A 20,626-nucleotide genomic window follows, 5' to 3' on the forward strand; every position below is an offset into this window, starting at 1 on the left:
ACTACCCAGTTGTGCTACAAAGTTTCCTTTGTGCCTTTTTCTTTCTGTGTCACTATGGCTGCGGTGGACATTGCGCAACATAGCCGCATTTCGGTGCGCAATCATTTACAGAATTATAATGTCCCGAAGATGGCTTGGCCGTGATAATGGTGGTGAGTGCAGAGGTGGCTTACCCGTATGAGATTTTTTACTCATGGGTGACCTTCCCAGCTATGAACGCAGATACGTGTGTGTTCGACATGTACACTCCCACGGCTGTGCCGCAGGAATATGCACCGTATAGGGCACAGGAGATTCCTATAGATACTTGGCAGCATCGAGTTTGATTTAATGGCGCACTACCCCATACTTTATCAGCTCCGAGGTTAGGTCCTTTGTCCATTCCAGGCGCAACTTGGCCTGTTTTGGCTGGATTTACGCCTCATCCTCAGCACGGAGCATGTAACGTGGCTGAGTTAAGACAACTACATGTAGTCGCAATTAGCGTTATTCCGTCGTTGGTGCAATACATTACCCGTAATCTCCCGGGCGGGGCCCCGGGGGATGCAGCGCTTCCTGCCGGACAGGGCAGAATGAAGCTCAGTCCCGTTATGGTCAACGCTGTGATGGGCAAGCGCCTCCAAGAAAAGCATGATTTTCCTTTCTGGCTTTCCGAGAAGTTTGACCAGCTGGAAGCAGTATTTCCTAACACGTCTCCTGGTGAAAAACGCAGGATTCTGACAATTAGCTTACCGAAAGACTTGACCCCCGAAGTCGGTGACTGTGAGACCTGGGTTAAGACATTTGCGGCGGTCTACACGAGGTGTTACGGCACTCCGTCTATGACTGTCTTGCCGACGGTCCTTAAAAGTGTTCAGGATGAGCATGGACCAGAGGCAGCGGTTTAATTGGGTATGCGTCTCTGTGGCGCCTTTGATGTGGTTTCCGATCTCGATCTTGCTAATGTCAAGGGGGATGCGGTGAACTTTCAGGTTGCCAATGCTTTGCAGGTGATTCCCGATTTCGAAAAACCCCGGCAGTTGGCGAGGATTATTGTGGCGGCTTATAAAACCGTGGGCCGCAATAGTAGGGGTCTCAAGCCTTTTTCTACTAAAGAGAAAAAACAACCCCAAGGGCAGAAGTCAGAAACCGACGACCAGCCCAAGACCAAAAAACAAAATTGGCCTAAAAAACAAAAAAGGTAAAGCAACAACAACAACAGAAACAGGAGTCTCGTCCTGCGTCTCCATTGTCTGCGCCTATAGAACGTGTTTATGACTTGCGCGACCGCGCGATGATAAAATCACCTGATCGTTTTCAGGTTTCTGACCAACGCTCTCCTCGTTCTTTTCAGGAGTCATTAGCCTTTTCGACCGGTGTTGGAGGCGGTGGCAGGGGTCGTGACCAGCCCCGCCCGGAAGACGGTAAAGGCAAGCAGGACGATTCTGCACCGAAGAGACCCCAGTTTCAGAAAAAAAAAGTCACCGCTTTAACAGCACACAGATATGCCACAGATAGTGAGAACACCGCTTCGGAATCTGACATGGGCTCTGACCTTGCTGGACAGCGCGGCGGAGATTACCATAGTGCGAGAGGCCCTGCGTCCACTACTGAAAGTGACAGCGACTGACCGTTATGTTGTTGTGGAGACAGCTGACACTAGAGTAGCTCCCCCTGACAGATTCTATGAAATTGTATTATTCATTGAAGGTGACATTCAACGTACCATAGAGGGGGTATTTTGGGAGAATCTTACGACTACCTATGACATTTTGTTAGCGGAGGCTGATTGGCCCCCACCTTTTGTGCACGCGGCTCCAAGACAGGAGGAGGTAATCCTCCCTAGTTTCGCACACACTGTCTCGAAGGAGCATGCGCTGAATTTTGCAGAAGAGTGGGCTAAAGCCCTTGCGCCGTCTTTGTACCGTACACACTGTGGATGGGATATATTTTCCCCACACCAAGTCTATGCCACAGCCTCAACCTCAATATCCCATAAAGCGCGAAGCGAACGCTTCAGTTGCGGAAATTCTTGAACAATTGAAATATCAAGGTGTGATTGAAACTTGTGTGTCACCAATGAATAACCCTCTTTTTACTGTGACCAAGCCTGACGGTTCGTATCGTTTGGTATTGGATTACCGGCATTTAAACTCGCATTGCCGTACCTGTGCAGTAGAGATTAGAGAATACTCACGGATCTGCTTTAGTGGATAGTTTTGTGCGCAAGCGGTTTAAAACCACGCCTGACATTTCCAACGGTTTTTATGCCCACCATTTGGATGGCCTGAGTTCCCAATGGACCTCCTTTACTTGCGGCGGTGTCAAAAAACATTTCAAGCGTTTACCGATGGGCTACAAATTGTCCTGGAGTGTTTGCTGCCCGCATAGTCTCTCTCTTGTTGACCCAGATGCTTGTTCATATGTGGATGACATTTATCTCACGGATGATGAACTGTGGGAGCATCTGTGTCGAGTTGACCGCTTAATTTGTAGCTTTGCAGACTTCGGTTACAAATTCAACTTTGCAAAATCGCACATTGCAGAGTACACAGTGTTGTTCTTGGCCTACGAGCTCAACAATGAAGGTCAAGGATTAGCTCCTCACTTCTTGGAGAAATGCACACAATTGCGCGCTCCGACAAACTCTGAAGAAATGACAGTCTTTGCTGGGATTTTTGAATTTCGGGAGGACATACATACCTGAATATGCCCAGCGTATAAAAGCCCTTGTATGCTTCGATACAACCAGATTTTACAAAATCAAACTGGCTGCCTGAGCACTCGACTGCCTGAGCACTCGGCTATACTGCAATCTTTGCAGGCTGATCTGCTCGCTTCTAAATACTTATTGACTCGTGATAATCACACCAACCTGGTGATAAGTATCATCCCTGGGACGTTGGGTTTCACATACTTTACTTTTAACGAAGGAGATACAGTACCTATTGCTTACAAGTCACACTTGTACACTTCAGCTGAAATGCGATTTTCCACTGTGGAGAAAGTTTTGAAGGTTGTACAGATGACGATTCAGAAGGAACGCGCTCTGTCACAGGGAAAACGCATGTTGGTGGTTACCCCGTGTCCTGCTTTGGAGGCAGTTACGAAAGCCAGTGTACCTAATTCTAAAGCTTTGCACCCTCGGTGGAAACAATGGGCAGCATCATTGACGTCTCCGGATGTCACGTTCATTTTTGATGCCTCCTTACGGTCGCAGGAGTTTTTGCAATATGAGTTTGTTCATCCTGCACCTTTGGCTATGCGGCCTTTGGAGGATTTCCATTGCATCATATACACTGATGGTTTGGCGCAGGTTGCGCATGGTTCTAAACACGCCTACGTTTCCGCATGCGCCATTGTGGTAGGTGCCATGGTGAACGATGAGTTCAAGTCCAGAGTCGTGCACACGCAGGCTCTAGGGGACTGTACCGCACAATTGGCAGAGCTTTGTGCTCTGATACTTGCATTGGAGTACGCTGATCCTAGTGTGACAACACTTATCGTAAGTGATTCTGACTACTGTGTCCAGTCTTACAATGAGAACTTGTTCTTTTGGATTCAGAATGATTTTCATGATTCCAAAGGTAGCACAATAAAACATAAAATGATCTGGGTCCAAGTGGCTGAGCTTAAAGAGCAGTTGCCACTCGTGTTTGTAATTCATACTCTCACTCGCGTAGGAGTCCACGCTGTGCCATGGTGAACGATGAGTTCAAGTCCAGAGTCGTGCACATGCAGGCTCTAGGGGACTATACCACACAATTGGCAGAGCTTTGTGCTCTGATGCTTGCATTGGAGTACGCTGATCCTAGTGTGACAACACTTATCGTAAGTGATTCTTACTACTGTGTCCAGTCTTACAATGAGAACTTGTTCTTTTGGATTCAGAATGATTTTCGTGATTCCAAAGGTAGCACAATAAAACATAAAATGATCTGGGTCCAAGTGGCTGAGCTTAAAGAGCAGTTGCCACTCGTGTTTGTAATTCATACTCTCACTCGCGTAGGAGTCCACGCTGTTAGCAACTCGCTTGCTGATGAAGCCGCAAAATCAGCAGTATCGACATATTTAGTTGCAGCATATTTAGTATGACATTTTGTTAGCGGAGGCTGATTGGCCCCCACCTTTTGTGCACGCGGCTCCAAGACAGGAGGAGGTAATCCTCCCTAGTTTCGCACACACTGTCTCGAAGGAGCATGCGCTGAATTTTGCAGAAGAGTGGGCTAAAGCCCTTGCGCCGTCTTTGTACCGTACACACTGTGGATGGGATATATTTTCCCCACACCAAGTCTATGCCACAGCCTCAACCTCAATATCCCATAAAGCGCGAAGCGAACGCTTCAGTTGCGGAAATTCTTGAACAATTGAAATATCAAGGTGTGATTGAAACTTGTGTGTCACCAATGAATAACCCTCTTTTTACTGTGACCAAGCCTGACGGTTCGTATCGTTTGGTATTGGATTACCGGCATTTAAACTCGCATTGCCGTACCTGTGCAGTAGAGATTAGAGAATACTCACGGATCTGCTTTAGTGGATAGTTTTGTGCGCAAGCGGTTTAAAACCACGCCTGACATTTCCAACGGTTTTTATGCCCACCATTTGGATGGCCTGAGTTCCCAATGGACCTCCTTTACTTGCGGCGGTGTCAAAAAACATTTCAAGCGTTTACCGATGGGCTACAAATTGTCCTGGAGTGTTTGCTGCCCGCATAGTCTCTCTCTTGTTGACCCAGATGCTTGTTCATATGTGGATGACATTTATCTCACGGATGATGAACTGTGGGAGCATCTGTGTCGAGTTGACCGCTTAATTTGTAGCTTTGCAGACTTCGGTTACAAATTCAACTTTGCAAAATCGCACATTGCAGAGTACACAGTGTTGTTCTTGGCCTACGAGCTCAACAATGAAGGTCAAGGATTAGCTCCTCACTTCTTGGAGAAATGCACACAATTGCGCGCTCCGACAAACTCTGAAGAAATGACAGTCTTTGCTGGGATTTTTGAATTTCGGGAGGACATACATACCTGAATATGCCCAGCGTATAAAAGCCCTTGTATGCTTCGATACAACCAGATTTTACAAAATCAAACTGGCTGCCTGAGCACTCGACTGCCTGAGCACTCGGCTATACTGCAATCTTTGCAGGCTGATCTGCTCGCTTCTAAATACTTATTGACTCGTGATAATCACACCAACCTGGTGATAAGTATCATCCCTGGGACGTTGGGTTTCACATACTTTACTTTTAACGAAGGAGATACAGTACCTATTGCTTACAAGTCACACTTGTACACTTCAGCTGAAATGCGATTTTCCACTGTGGAGAAAGTTTTGAAGGTTGTACAGATGACGATTCAGAAGGAACGCGCTCTGTCACAGGGAAAACGCATGTTGGTGGTTACCCCGTGTCCTGCTTTGGAGGCAGTTACGAAAGCCAGTGTACCTAATTCTAAAGCTTTGCACCCTCGGTGGAAACAATGGGCAGCATCATTGACGTCTCCGGATGTCACGTTCATTTTTGATGCCTCCTTACGGTCGCAGGAGTTTTTGCAATATGAGTTTGTTCATCCTGCACCTTTGGCTATGCGGCCTTTGGAGGATTTCCATTGCATCATATACACTGATGGTTTGGCGCAGGTTGCGCATGGTTCTAAACACGCCTACGTTTCCGCATGCGCCATTGTGGTAGGTGCCATGGTGAACGATGAGTTCAAGTCCAGAGTCGTGCACACGCAGGCTCTAGGGGACTGTACCGCACAATTGGCAGAGCTTTGTGCTCTGATACTTGCATTGGAGTACGCTGATCCTAGTGTGACAACACTTATCGTAAGTGATTCTGACTACTGTGTCCAGTCTTACAATGAGAACTTGTTCTTTTGGATTCAGAATGATTTTCATGATTCCAAAGGTAGCACAATAAAACATAAAATGATCTGGGTCCAAGTGGCTGAGCTTAAAGAGCAGTTGCCACTCGTGTTTGTAATTCATACTCTCACTCGCGTAGGAGTCCACGCTGTGCCATGGTGAACGATGAGTTCAAGTCCAGAGTCGTGCACATGCAGGCTCTAGGGGACTATACCACACAATTGGCAGAGCTTTGTGCTCTGATGCTTGCATTGGAGTACGCTGATCCTAGTGTGACAACACTTATCGTAAGTGATTCTTACTACTGTGTCCAGTCTTACAATGAGAACTTGTTCTTTTGGATTCAGAATGATTTTCGTGATTCCAAAGGTAGCACAATAAAACATAAAATGATCTGGGTCCAAGTGGCTGAGCTTAAAGAGCAGTTGCCACTCGTGTTTGTAATTCATACTCTCACTCGCGTAGGAGTCCACGCTGTTAGCAACTCGCTTGCTGATGAAGCCGCAAAATCAGCAGTATCGACATATTTAGTTGCAGCAGTCACACGGTCCAAAAGTAAGATTGATGATGATATTTTGGCAGCTGTTGCTGCCACTGAGAAGGGAAGTAACCATCCTCAGGGGTTCCCTTCGAAGTACTCATACCACTTAAGTCCCGATAAGGTTCCTTATGTGAAAATTCCTGAAGTTGGGGAGAGATTGATTCCTAACTTGGACCGCAGAAATGCACTGATCACAACGGCCCATGAAGGTGTTGCGTCTGCGCATGCGGGCGTTTCAGCCACTGTGTCTCAATTACAACAACGTTTTTGGTGGCGGGGACTGTACAAACAGACGCGTGACTATGTCCTTCAATGTGACATTTGCCAGCAGATTAAGCCAGTTGTTCATTTCTAATAAACCATTATGTCGTGTTTATTTAGATAACTGTGGTCCAATTTCTTCTGATACTGCGTATAAGTGCATCTTAGTATCAGTTGATTCATGCACACGCTTTGTATGGGTCTGGCCTCATCGCAGCGCTGAATCACTGACTGTCATCAGGGATTTGTGTGCTTTGTAGGGATTTTTGCCTGTGGTACCTTCCATTCGGATCAGGGTCCTGCTTTCGCCTCTAAGGTGTATAGGGATGCCATGGCTTCAATTGGGGTCCAAGCCAGGTTTTCGTCTCCATACTGACCTGAGGGTAATAGTGTTGTGGAACGAATGAACCGTGACTTAAAGCAATCACTGACAGCTCGAGTTATAGGCACTGGCAGAAACTGGCTGGCCCATCTTAATGGCGTGCAGCGTGCTCTTAATAATCTCCCTAGAAGGTCTCCGGGTGGGCGGACCCCATACGAAATGCTCTTTGGTATCAAGATGTATGTCCCAGACCTTGACCGTCTAGACACGGTTGGTTCGGTTGCCTCCTTTGACGTAGATGAACATTGCAATGTTTTACAGACTCTACAAGAGATGAGAGACAGTCTTGCAAAGGAACATTTGCCCTCCACTTCGGATGATGCGTTGCAGATCCCGGTAGTTGGCTGGCTACCCCAAGTTGGAGAACTGGTTTGGGAGAAGATCGATAACAAGAAGGAATTTGGTCCCTCATACCGTGCTCCGGTTCCCGTGCTTGGTGTGAAGGGCACAAGAACAGTCATTTTACCACCACTTCCAGGTCGTAAAGAAAACAGGTATATCTCCATTGACAATGTCAAAATACACAGAATTGCGGATTTTTATTATCATGACACCGGCAGTCTCATGTCCTTCGATGGTGAGAAATTCTGTATTGGCCTCTGCTTCGGATCATGCACCGGAGGTGGCCCTTGAGATGCCTGCAGTTTGAAGTCCTTTATTGAGTGCTTTGCCTGGTACTCGCCTTGATGACACAGACTACACCTACCCAACTGACTTATCGATGCCTGATTTGCAAACTCGTTTAGCCACAGAATCCAGACTTTCATTTGACACTATTTCACAAACTTCAGGGAAGCCCACAAGGCTTAGGGCCTATGCGACTTTGTTTAAAAAACATTTCTTGATTCCCCCTTGGACTTATATTTGGCTTGGGCTTTTTGCGCTCTACCTTTTTATGTCAATTGGTGTTGTGTTTTATTTTTTACGATTCATCAATGGACATTATGTTGAGGAGAGAACATGCATTCGACATCTAAATGGAACATTGGCTCCCCACTCCTCATCACATTCTGCCCACATATTGAAGAGAGACTTGGCCTTTGTTAACATCACCGCGTGGCCTGTCCTGGATGGGATAGTCTGGGATGCAGTTAAATTTCAAATCCATGGCCCGACTGAAGTTATTAATGTTCCTAATGTGCTTAGAGTTAACATGGGGGATGTGGTTCAACAAAACATACGTTCTGATGATTGGGATGTTCAGGCCGTAGAGGCTTTGTTTGCTGATTTGAAATATTATGCTGCCTTTGATGCTGAAGATTTATATTTACAATCTGCTAATTATGGGGATTTGTTTTGCTTCCAACATTTTGGCAATCACTACTTACATAAAACTCATTCTAGGAGAAGCTGATTCTTACAATCTTTAACGCGTCCTCCACGTCCTTCACTTCGGAGCTGGCTCATTTTTTTAAGGTAGTGAGCAGTGGTCTAGTGACTTCTTTCCAAAAGATATTTGGAGTAATTTGGAGTAATTCCTGCTTTCTTCCATTCGATCTTTTCCAGCCTATTTGGTGGATTTCCCGTTTTACTGGCGCTGGCTGCTGGCTTTTTGGTGCTATTTTGGTTTATTCAAAATGGATGCCCGTCCTTTGTTCGCAGACGAGCAGTCGCAGTTAGCTCTGTTTCGCAACAGGATGCTTGAATACTATGGTGCGCTGCCACTTGCCACCTTTAGTGCAGCATATGGATTATCGTTTCGATTTTCCTATTTCACATGTGTGGAGCCTGTTTTTCATTGCCTGAGCTGCGATTTCGACTGGGCCCTGGATTTGTGTCTCTGCAATTTGGTGTCTCCTGAAGTGGATTTTAATCATCTCATGAGTCCCTTAGTTACTCATGAATTGCTTTGTTCTGACGGAGGGATTATGGCCTTTGCAGCGATGCATGGAGTACTGGGTCGTTGGAATATATTCGCAGCGGCGCAAGATTTCTTGGCACACAGCTTCATTGAAAACCCACCGAGTTGTCCTCTGATGGTACTAGAGGCTCCAGTAATTGAAGAGCATGTATGTTCTTTCTCACTATTCAAGTGGATGGCTGAGTTATTTTCGGATGATAACAGTGACTTCCTTTTGGAAGCTGTTGCTGCTTATTTCGCATACTCAGTTTTAGGCTGACTCCTATTGAGGCCTTTGATATCATGATTTTTTTCTTTTGTCTCTCTAAATTTTTTTTCGAAATTATGATGGACAATTTTTTTATATCAAACTTATTGGCTTTAATAAAAGTGGACATTACATTGTCATGCTGGTGAGATTTTGGATTTTTGGGCAGACTAAATTATTTTTCCTCACCTACTCGAATTTGAACTAAATACTTTATTGAACTCTGCTTTCAACATTGAGTCCCTTATCTTATCTTATCTTATCTTATCTTATCTTATCTCATCCGTGCTCGGATCAAGGGAGGGTGTCATATAGATATATATAGCCTGTATGCTGTGTTAAGTTAGCATGAGCTTTTTATGAGTTTAAACACCATTTTATCTTTCTGCTGCTTTTGCACATGACACACAGCTGTTGCTTTAGCTTTGAGCCTAGTAGAACGTTTTTGATTCATGCGAGAATAATATGTTGTTACTCTGATATCAGCCTTGCTTGGCGTGCTGTGTCTGTACAGTGAGTGAGTGAGTGCAGAAACCTTCAAGGATATCTCAACACAGTGGTTGTTGTGAGCACTGATCTTCGCACGCATAACTAGACATAACATAGATGCAGCTGCGGCCAAGTTCTGGCTTTAGGCGCGTTTTATATTGCTTTGCACAAGAGCATACAAACACACTTGATGGTGCTTCGCATGCAGAGAGCTGGTGGCTGATGATGTGATCCCTTACCACTAGGATCTTGAGGTATGGGGCCGCCCTGCTAAAACCCAAAGAGACCTTCTTAGATGTAATATAATATACTAGCTAGGGAGGGTGAGAATTAGGTTTTGGTAAACCCTATTCCTTTGAGCATAATACCATGCTTTCACCGTTTGTGTTGTATGGACTAGTGACTATGCTGATTACTTTGTTTCTTATAATATGTTTGCTTGTATTAGCTAAGATACTGCGTTTGAGAACACTGCATTAGTAAATAAACATTTCAAATATGCATGTGTCCTCTTTTACTCCTTGTTCTGGATTGAAATGATTGTATAACGAGTGTTCATGTGCTCCACGTTACCTGAGGTGTACTAAGTCCATGTTCTGGTTTGTCTAAGCATTGGGAGTTTGTGATAACCAATGAGACACTGTAGCTAGTCTGGTAGGGGATTTTTGAGTACTAAGGTGAGTTTTGGCACACCCTAATTCACTGAGGTTCCAAGCCTTTATGCTCTTTTGCATATTTTCTTACTTGGGTCAGTCCCCCCACTTCTTTTTATAGGACTTGTGCCCTGATCCAGTGGTTTGGAGAGCTAGAGTGTCTGGCTAGGTCAACTAGACGCAGGAATGCTACATTACTTACCGGTAATCCTCATTACTCCTGGTCCCGTTGTCCTCGGCCCATTCAATACTTATGGAGATTACTATCTCCTGACAGAAAATAAAAACAAGAGGAATGCTGGGATATACCTACTGCCCCTCCCCCCGGGAGTATAAAGGTAGGACCTACCCAGCAGACCTCCTGTACTAACAAGCCCAGACAGGAAGGCCGGCCGCCCGGGAGGGAGGGAGGGGCGTATGAATGGGCCGAGGACAACGGGACCAGGAGTAATGAGGATTACCGGTAAGTAATGTAGCATTACCCCCAGGTCCCTTATGTCCTCGGCCCATTCAATACTTATGGAGAAATACCAAAGCAGAAAAAGCCGGCCTTCCCAACCCAAACAGAAGCCAACCCAGGAAACCACACCAAGGCAGCAACCGCAGAAGGAAAAAGGAAGAACCGGGGAAACCCCAGGCAGAGCCCCCGACAAGAGGGACCCCAACCCGACCAGCAGACACCCAACAAGAGCAAGGGCGCACAGCCAGAAGACCAGACCGGCCACCAGTGAGGCCAACCAGCCCACCACCGGAACACCCGACAGCCAACCAGCGACAGGGCGAACACAGACACCCAAGCCACCACAGGCAAGGGGACAACAGCAGAAGAGAAGCCAAACGAAGAGAAAGGCCAAGAACCACCAGGCCAAAAAGCCAGAAACGGGCAGGAGAAGACAACCCACGCCAGAACCGGCAGGAGACAAGCGGACCAGAGGAACCAAAGGCCCAACCAAGAACAACAGCTGCAGCCCACCAGAACCCGACCCGAAAGCCAAGACCGAGCCCAAGGCCAGGGAAAGAGAGAAACCTCAGACACCAGGGAACGAAGAGCAAACCCGAGGAAGCCAAGCCACCAGGTCCCGCAAGACGAGGACACAAGGCAAAGGAAACCCGCACCTCCCGGAAACCCGAGCAGGAACAACCAACAAGGGCAACCAACCGGGACAAGAGACCCGGAAAAAGAGGAAAGGGAACCGAAGGAATCCCAGGAACCCCAAAACAGAACTCCAGCCAAAGCGGAGGAAACGGGAGCAGGAATCAACAGCCCGAAGAAGGCAAACCTGAACACCAAAGCAGGAGAGCAACCGGACGGGCCAAGGACCCAAGACAACAGCAAGGGAACCACGAAGGACACAACAACCACAGCCAAGCCAAGCCAAACCAAAAAAAAGGCCAGGCACAAAGACCCCAAACAGCCCAAGCAAAGGGCCGGGGCAGAAACCCAGAGGCCAGAGAGACAGAGGCAAAACCACCCCAGAGGACCTCACAGAAGCAACCGCAGCCAGGGAGGAAAGCACAAGCAAACCACAACCCACAGCCCGGCAAGACCCAAGGCAGGGCCAGCACAGGGGACGAACCCCGCACGGCAAAAGCCGCAACCAGGGATACAGGCAGGAAGCCCAAGCCGAAGCCAAAGCAACCCGCAGAACCAACCCAAACAAGGGAAGGACAAAGAGGGCAAGACCCCAACAGAGCACAGACCTGAGAGCCAACAGCCCCGCCGAAGCCCCAACGAACCCCAGAAGAGGCAAGAAGGGCAAACAAGAAGGCAACAGCGTGACGGCCAGAAACAAGAACCAGACCGGAACACACCACAACCATAAGCAACCGGAACCCCACGACGCAGGGACCAGACACCCCACAGGCATACAGGGCACCCGCAAAGAAGCGCCAAGCCACCCAAGAAACACCCAGAAGACACTCCACCAGGCAGTCCAGGACCGCAGAAAGAGCACAACCAGGCAACCCAGAGCAGGACGCACAAACAGAAGGCAGACCAGCCCAGAACAGGAGCCAACAGGGAGGAAGCCCAAGGCAACAGGCCACCACAGAAAGCCACGGCCGAAAGCCAAGCAGAAGCAAACGCAGGCCACAGCAACCAGCGCAGCGCGCCTCCCACACGGCCAAGCAACGGGGAGACGCGCAGAGCGACCCCGAAGAAACGGGGAGACGGAGCTCCCGCCCCAAAGGGCCGAGAACCCGGAACACCGGCCAGGAGGAAGCCATGCCACCCAGCAAGCCCGGCAGGCCGGGAGGCAGACCCAGCAGACATCCAGCGAGAAAAGAAACCATAGGCCCAGGAGAGGCAACAACAACGGCCACCCCGCACCACCACCAAAACCAGAAGAGGCAGTGGAGAAACCCACAGGAAGAAGCCAATCGCACCCCACCGCTCCAGGCGGCCAGGCAGAAAACCACCAGGCCAGACCAAGCGACCGAGCAGACAGCGGAGCGCGGGGACCACACACCAACCCCGAGACAAGGAGGTATGACAGGACCCCGCAGCCGCCAGGAGACCCCAGGCAGCCAATACAGCCGATACAGGAGGGGATGCCAGGAAACAGCCAGCAAAGGGCAGGCCACAGCACCAGAAGGACCAAGCAGTCCCCCACAACGCACCACGCCCGACAACAGGAGCAGGCCGGGAGGAGCAGAACCGCCGCACCCAAGGCAGCCAAAAAGCCACCCAAGCAGAGGCAGAGGGGAGAGAGCACCCCAAAGAACCAACGGCACCCACGAGAGGAACCAGGCGCAGCCAAGGCAAAGGAGGGACAGGACCAGGAACCCGGAAGGGAAGAACCAGGAACCCCAGCAGGGCAGAGGCCACAACAGCCAGTCTGCAGAGGAGGCAAGACCACCGAGGAAGAACAGGACGGCAGGCCAACCTGAACGAGGGGAGCCCACAGGACCCACCGTGCAGCGGTCCGAGAAGCAGGAACAACGACCCAGCACCAGACGGGGCAGAGAGCCGGATCAGAAGGCAACCCAAACAGGCCACCGAAAAGAAGAGACACCGGCACCAGAGCACCAGAGGGCAAGGCGCAAACCAGCAGGCAGGGAAACCCCAACCACACAGGGAACCCACGAGCAAGCAAAGGCAGGAGCAGCAAAAAGAACCAGCCACCACAGAGGTGACGGGAACCCAAGCCAGAAACAGAAAGGGCAAACACCCCCAGAGCGCCAAGAGCAGGGGAACCCCCGAAGAAGAGAACCAAGGGAACAGACCCACGGAACGGCCACCACCGGAGAACCGGGGTCAGCCGAAGGGAGCGCGGACCCCCGAAACAGCAGCAGCAGGAGATCCCAAAAGGGAAGGTAGCACAGAGCCCACAATCAAGCCCCGACACCAAACCGCCAGAGCGGAGGCCAACCAAACGCCGCACAGGGGACCGGAGGACCTACAGAGGGCAAAGCGCCAACCAACACAGCGAAAGGAAGCGCCAGCCAAGGCAACCCAGGAGGCGGACGAGCAGCAACACGGCAGTGAGGAGCCCACGACAAGGAGAAAGGCATCCACACCCAGCCGCAGCGGAACAGGCAGCAGGGATAACAAGGAAAGCACCCCACACAGCCACTCACACAGACCCCCGCACAACAAGTGCACAGGAAGGTCAAGGAAACCCCACACCCAGAAGGGAAGAGGATCACAGAGTCACCAGACCCACAACAAAACAGGGGCCAAAGAACAGGCCACGGCAGGCAGCAGCGCACACACCCCAGAAACCGAGACCCAAAGCCCAGCGCCCCACCAAGAAGCGCGGCGAGTCGAAAGGCAGGGAGGCAGGGACAGAGCAGCCCCACCACAGAGGCAGCCCCTCCCCCCCAGAAGAGAGCAAGGGACAGCATCGGCCCATCAGCCACGCAACTGACGCAGCAAACGCGCTCCCAACAGTGCATAACCACAAAAGGGAGGCAGTATAAAGCAAACAACTGTACAGTGTGCACCCTGGACAGAAAGCCACAGGCCAACATCACACCGACGTCGGGAGCAGAGAGTGGCAACACACAGGAAACCCCGCCAACACGACAAACTCAAGAGGATGGGCAAATCCAGCACAAGGACAACAGCAAAGTACAGGATGTGGGCCCAGGGTCGAATCCCCGCCTCAGCAGGTCTCGGGCTCGAACACCCACGGACCTGACAACCTCCAATGGCAGGGTACAGCAGCCGGAGACCGAGCACCACGCACCCCGGCAGGCCACAGCGGCAGCCTCGCTCTTTCACACCAAACACACAATGGCCCTGGAAGCAAAAGTGGAAAAGCCGGCAGCATGTGCAGGAACGTCACAGGCACAGGCACCACAAGAAAACAGCCGAGAAAAACGCTGCATCACCAGGCAGGAGACAGCATCGGCAGGCAGGAGACATCCGAGGCAAGTGGCACAGGCACCCCAAGAAAATGCCCGAGAAACGCCGTCTCCCCAGGCAGGACTCCGCAGTGGTAGCCACGAAACATCCGAGGCAGGAGAGCAAAACCTGCATGGAGACAGAAAGCCAGCAGCGTAGCACAGCAGAGACAGAGCAACCGGCAAGACACGCTGCAGCCGTCCGACAAAACTCGGCTGCAGTGGCCAACAGCAAAACCGGCACAATGCATGGACAGGGGGAGCAAAAGAAAACACCGCAAAGCGGGACTCACCCGGAGCGGGGGCCCGAGCAGCTCCAGAAAGGCCCCCACACCCACAGCCGGATCCGGGAACGAGACATCAGCGCAGCGCGTCTCCCACCCGGCCAGGCTCGGGGAGACGCGCTCAGCGACCCGGAAGGAACCGGGAGGCGGCGCACCAGCCGCAAAGGGCCGGAAACCCGGGAAAAGGCTGCAAAGAAGACAATCCCCCCCCAGCAAGCCCGGCAGGCCGGGGGGGAGACACAACAGGAACCACACCCCTGCCCGAGAAGCCAGGCAACCGGACAGGAGGAGCCATAGGAGGACCGAATGCCACTCAAGCCCAGCAGGAGCAGGTGCAGTCCCCCACACCAACAGCATCCATCAGCCATTCTGTCGAAGACAGAAAAAAAGAACAGGAGGTCTGCTGGGTAGGTCCTACCTTTATACTCCCGGGGGGAGGGGCAGTAGGTATATCCCAGCATTCCTCTTGTTTTTATTTTCTGTCAGGAGATAGTAATCTCCATAAGTATTGAATGGCCCGAGGACATAAGGGACCTGGGGGTAATATGTTGCGGCCTCAGCTACCTCTCTGAAAGCGTTATTCTAAAATTCTAAAAGGGCAGTGTTTTTTACGTCTTGTTTGAAAGCAGATTGCTTTTGCGAAACACTGCTTTATGATATAAAAGTACTTAAAACCTCCTCTCATACCCCCCCTCCGCCCCCAAACAAGGCCACATTAAAATGAGGAAAGCTAGGACAGTCATCTCTTGAATCTGTATGCAGAGCTATCGCAAGCAATTTGCCCATATTCATTAAAAAAATTACCTCAAAAGATTTCTGAATGTGCAAGTCACTGTCCCATACAGTCAGAACACCCCCTTTGCTGACGGTCACAAACCACACTGGTGGAGGAGAAGAGATGGCCAAAATACGGGTTGTGGGCTCCTGCTGCAAATGTAAAGAATACATTAATTGAAGACTGAATAGTTGCACATGGTTTTGTTTTACCACTAAAGGCAGGATAGTGTTGCTTACATTTGACATGTAATAATATTTCAAACTATAAAGACATGTAACAAGCAGTAATGGTCTAGTGTACTATTTTAAGGACACTGTGTCTTGGCCATCCATTTTATTTCTAAAGACCCATCAATAATCTCTGGCATCAAATGCACTTAGCCCAATAAACTATTTTGGGAAACTCCACAGCCCATGAATTCAAAAGACCTTCAACAAACTGTTTCGATACACATTCCAGACTTTGGAATTCCCTACTATCAGAGTTATGTCTTACTCTACATTTGTTATCATACCAGAGAATAATTACATAAGATCTGTTTCAAAAGCCTCTCTCAACTAAGTTTATTTTACCAAATGTTGTCTGTCTTGTGACTTTGTATGTGCAAATGCATGTCTAATACAGAGATCTGCGGCCCAAGGTACTAGGTTTGTGCTATTTTGAAACATAAAACAGAAATTCACTATGAGGGATGAATTTAGTTACACTTGAATTCCCTTAGGATTTTAATTGATGTCAGCGTCCTTCCCAAGAAACAACAGTGGTAGTTTGGTGATACCAGAAATCACTTTATATTTGCAGAACTTGTTTTCATTTCTCAAGGGTATGATATGTGCTGTTTCAATGTGTATGTCCTATGCAGGTCCACAAACCCTAGCTTTCAGGAAGAAAAAACGCAAACAGTTAATTGGTTTAAATAATGGAAATCGACAAGGCACGCTAAAGGCCTGAAGTAGTAAAATTATAAAGCAGTCCTAATGCAAACAGTGAGAGTGATGTAACAAGCGAATAGAATGTAATAAACAAGCATAACGTGACATGGCCTCGATAAAACAAGCAAAGATGGCCATCATGGGGACTGCTAGACCCTGAGGGGTAGTGATGTGGTGACAGAATTAGGGGTGGGTGAAGAATTCTGCTCCGCGGGCGGAGTTTTTCCCCCTTAGTGCGGATAGCAGCATTCTGAAAAACCTCACGAAGTAACATGGAGCAGAGTTTTTTCTCTCAAATGCGAGTGCTCCAGAGAAATAATTGCGTGCTAGACTTCCTCCCGGTGAGATTTATCAATACCGGCGGACTCAGCAGGTCACAACTGCTCGCATTAAGGGAGGAAGCTGCCGCCTGAGTAGAGTGCCTACTCGAGCGGCAGGAAGCAGCAGGGCCCTCTAGTGCAATGCGAAGTGCAATGAACGCTGATTGTACAGCGGGACAAACTCCCAGCACTAATAATCAGTACGGGCAGCGCAACTTAACAGACTCCGTCACTGGTGGAACTCCACGGAGATGTGGCCTCTGTGAGTGTAAATCCACATTGAGTATGGAAATTCCAAAGCAATGGTATATGTTTGACATAGAGAGGTTACCTCCCATTTTCCATACAAATGGCACAGTGGTATTCGCAAGAGTACACTCCCATTTCCATTGCACACTTAATGAGCTCAGGTTAAACTTGCATTACTCCACCCTCTTGCTGGAAATTTTTCAAAAGGCAGTATAGTCACTTGATAAGCAATTCCTTAAGTTCAACCGTCTCCTTTGTGTGTGTGGTGGGCTAGCAGAAACACTAAGCTCTACTGAACCAACTAAAGTCCGAACTCTTTACTCGTTAGTGAGCTAGTTTATGCTAAAGTTGGTGCACGCAGGCTAGGCTTTAGTTAAGCTGCCTGATGCTCATCTTTTGACGAATCTTTAAAACGAATTTTCATTTGACCAGTTGTAGGCTTTCCAGATTGCCTATCTAGATTGCCAAAGGCATAGAAGGATCCAGGCCTCTCAGTTCCTGCACTCCAAGAACAACATGGCAATTCGGTGAGGGTGGTGCCTCCTATAACCATCCTGTCTACAAGTGAGGAACCAGCTGAAAAAATAAGCCTGAATAGCTGATTTAAACCCTGAGCCTACAATAGTTGTGAAATTTACCAGCATGGCTATGTGGCACGGCACAGTAGCCAGATGACTGAAGGCTAGGTCTGTGACTGCCTGACGCGGGACTCTGAGGCAATTGAAATCCGTTTTTATGGACAGCCTGGCTTTTTGCAGGATTTGTGAAAATGGCAGTACCTGCTATTGAACATGCAGAACTGGGACTCCCTGCTACTGGACAAGTAGTAAATGATACTTTCTTTCATCAGGGAATTCCCAATACCTGTGTATTGTACTCTACTTAGAAAAAAATTCTGCCAGTATATTTGAGTATAAAACTTTATTGTGTTTATCGAACCTTTAATATGCAACTGAAACTTTAGAGGTCACAGACTCTGGTGGACTGAAACTTTATTATATTTTTCCCTTTAACTTACTTATGTAACCTCTGGAATGGTCACCCCTTCCAGTATCACATGCTCCAATACATCATTGCAAACCTGTTATCAGTATACCCGTAACATAATAATTTTCCATATGAGGCTTCGCTTCACCATCACTCTAATAATTTTAATAATAATGAGATCATCTTCATTTGCCGGCCCTGACCATCAGGTGACACAAGAGAGGGGCAACTAGACTGCACTAGTCTCTGCACTTCTCTTTTCACGGCCTTGCACTGCCCCAGTAAAACGTTTTCATATATAATAAATTCTCCTTTTCTGCTTTTGTTATAGAACATGTTGACAATAATGCTAGAGCCCGCATGAACTTAATCACTTGAGCCCCACCAATGTTCTCACACTTCTACTTAATGGACATGTAGGAACTGGCTATACCTCAAACTGTGTTTGTTAAATCTGTAAAAGAGTACTAAGGATGTAGAAACTGACAACGCTTGTTACTGAGGGGGCCGAAACTGTCAGTACTCTGGTACTTGGCAGATGAAAATATCTGAATTACTAGGAGTAATATTCAGAACACCTAATGGAAACTGTTAAATTGTCTTTCAATCAAAGTCACATTTTAACCAATTTTATTGGCCATATGTTATTTGCTATGCACTTTTCCCCAATCATTTTCGAAAAGATTTTATTTCTGACACCCCCCTGTGCCAATGTCAGTTAGCCTCACTCACTAGTAGACAGTCTCACATGATGGGTGGTTGTCTTTATTCACAATACCTTAATAGCTCATGTGTTGGTGCAAATCATACAGTCCAGCGCACACTTTAACTACGATTTCCACACCTCTGAAATGGATCTCAGTGAGGGTTAAGGTTGCATTGAAGTGTGATGTGTGTGGCTCATAGATTGTTTTAACGTTGATGCTGCTTCCTTGTCTCTTATTAAGATCAACAAATCTCAGGCTACCTTACATTGACACTCATCTCAATCTTCAGTGATTCTGACTTCACACCCCCAGTTGAGCCTGCAACTTGACTTCTAGTTCCTGGCTATCCTCGCCCCTTGCGTAAACTATGTTACCTAATCTCTCATTCTCTGAGCTTCAAGGCTGTAGTGTCCAGTGTTGTAGACTGACCATTTTTTCGTAGCTTTCCCACATTTTTGCATTTTCCATGGACTCATTGTGGCTCTGCAGTTACATTTTAATGTTCAGCATCTGTGTAATGGGAGGTCCTTTCTCTCTCAACCACTTCACTTATGGACGGCAGTGTTCAGGGTGTTACAACTGAGTACATGCCTCTACCTTCTGCTTTTTGTTTTGAAATTGCGACTTCCTAGGGTAGAGGCAAACCAGTAACAGTAGTACAAACCCAGAAACGGATGAGAAGGCACTGTCTGAAGAGACGTCAGCCATTATTCTCCCTTGTATTCAATCACCCCTATATGGATGCCTATTGGGAGATATATCTCCTTGGGCAATGCCTGCAACAGGATCTAGTGGTCAGGCTAGGTAGGCATTAGCAAGAAAGGTGGACTATGATTGGAAAAGGTACAATGATTGAGGGAGAAAGCCATGCCAAAGGAAAGAAACCTAGGGCCTTATTTATTATTTATGAGGCCTTGCAACAGTTTTGCGCTTCCGTTGCGTCACTTTTTGGGACGTATCAGTGGCTTAAAACATGCCTCCTGGTGTGCTCTATTTACAAAGTGACGCACCTAAGCAGATGCGCCACTTTGTAATTCCCTGCGCTACATTATACCTGCCTCAGGTATAATGTATGCAGGGTGGGCGTTCCCACGTAAGTAAGCCTCGTAGAAATGACGCAGTGAAATCTATGAGATTTCACGGTGTCATTTCTAGGGTGCAAATGCTTCAAAATCTTATGCCTGCTTCACGACAGGCGTAAGACTGATGCAGGCCCTTTCACATGGGGCTTGCCCATGTGAAAGTACACATTGCTGGAGTTACGTCACTTTTGTGACATACTCCAGCAATGCGCCACTTTTGCACCTACAGATACGTCCGAAATACAGACGTTTCTGTAACTCCTTGTGACATGATGCGTCATACAGTAAATATGATGCATCCATCAAGTCGCAAGGAGGGCGCACTGAGAAGTGACGCATCGCTGCTTTCACGCTGCGATGCGTCACTTCTCATAAATGAGGCCCCTAGTTGCTAAATTTGTTTAGTCAGAAACTAAACAAAGGTTTCTTTAAATTGGCAGGTATTCTTGCAATTTGATGGAAACAAGTGAGTTAAAAACAATGCCGCTTATGTGAAATTTACTTCAGGGTATTTAGAAAACAGGATCTTTTGAAAAAGCATTTTAGGATGGGAATATTGGCCAAATGAGGTGATCATTTCCTGCGCTCTGATCTCTGTTGACACCTATAATAAAGTAAAACTGTTGTCACACATTTCATGTATATTATTTGAAGTT

The 20,626-nt window shown here is 48.0% G+C and overlaps 1 protein-coding gene across 1 annotated transcript in view; it reads right to left on the reverse strand.

Annotated features, from left to right (window-relative positions):
* LOC147702335 (cilia- and flagella-associated protein 337-like) overlaps nt 1-20,626 on the reverse strand; it is a 1,229,420-nt gene that overhangs the window by 712,212 nt on the left and 496,582 nt on the right. Inside the window, exon 5 of the mRNA XM_086930967.1 lies at nt 15,720-15,842. Coding sequence (XP_086787093.1) covers nt 15,720-15,842 — 123 coding nt within the window. The remainder of the gene's footprint in view (nt 1-15,719; nt 15,843-20,626) is intronic.

The sequence above is a fragment of the Lissotriton vulgaris genome, chromosome 7 (assembly GCF_964263255.1).
Source record: "Lissotriton vulgaris chromosome 7, aLisVul1.2, whole genome shotgun sequence".
NCBI lineage: Eukaryota > Metazoa > Chordata > Amphibia > Caudata > Salamandridae > Lissotriton > Lissotriton vulgaris.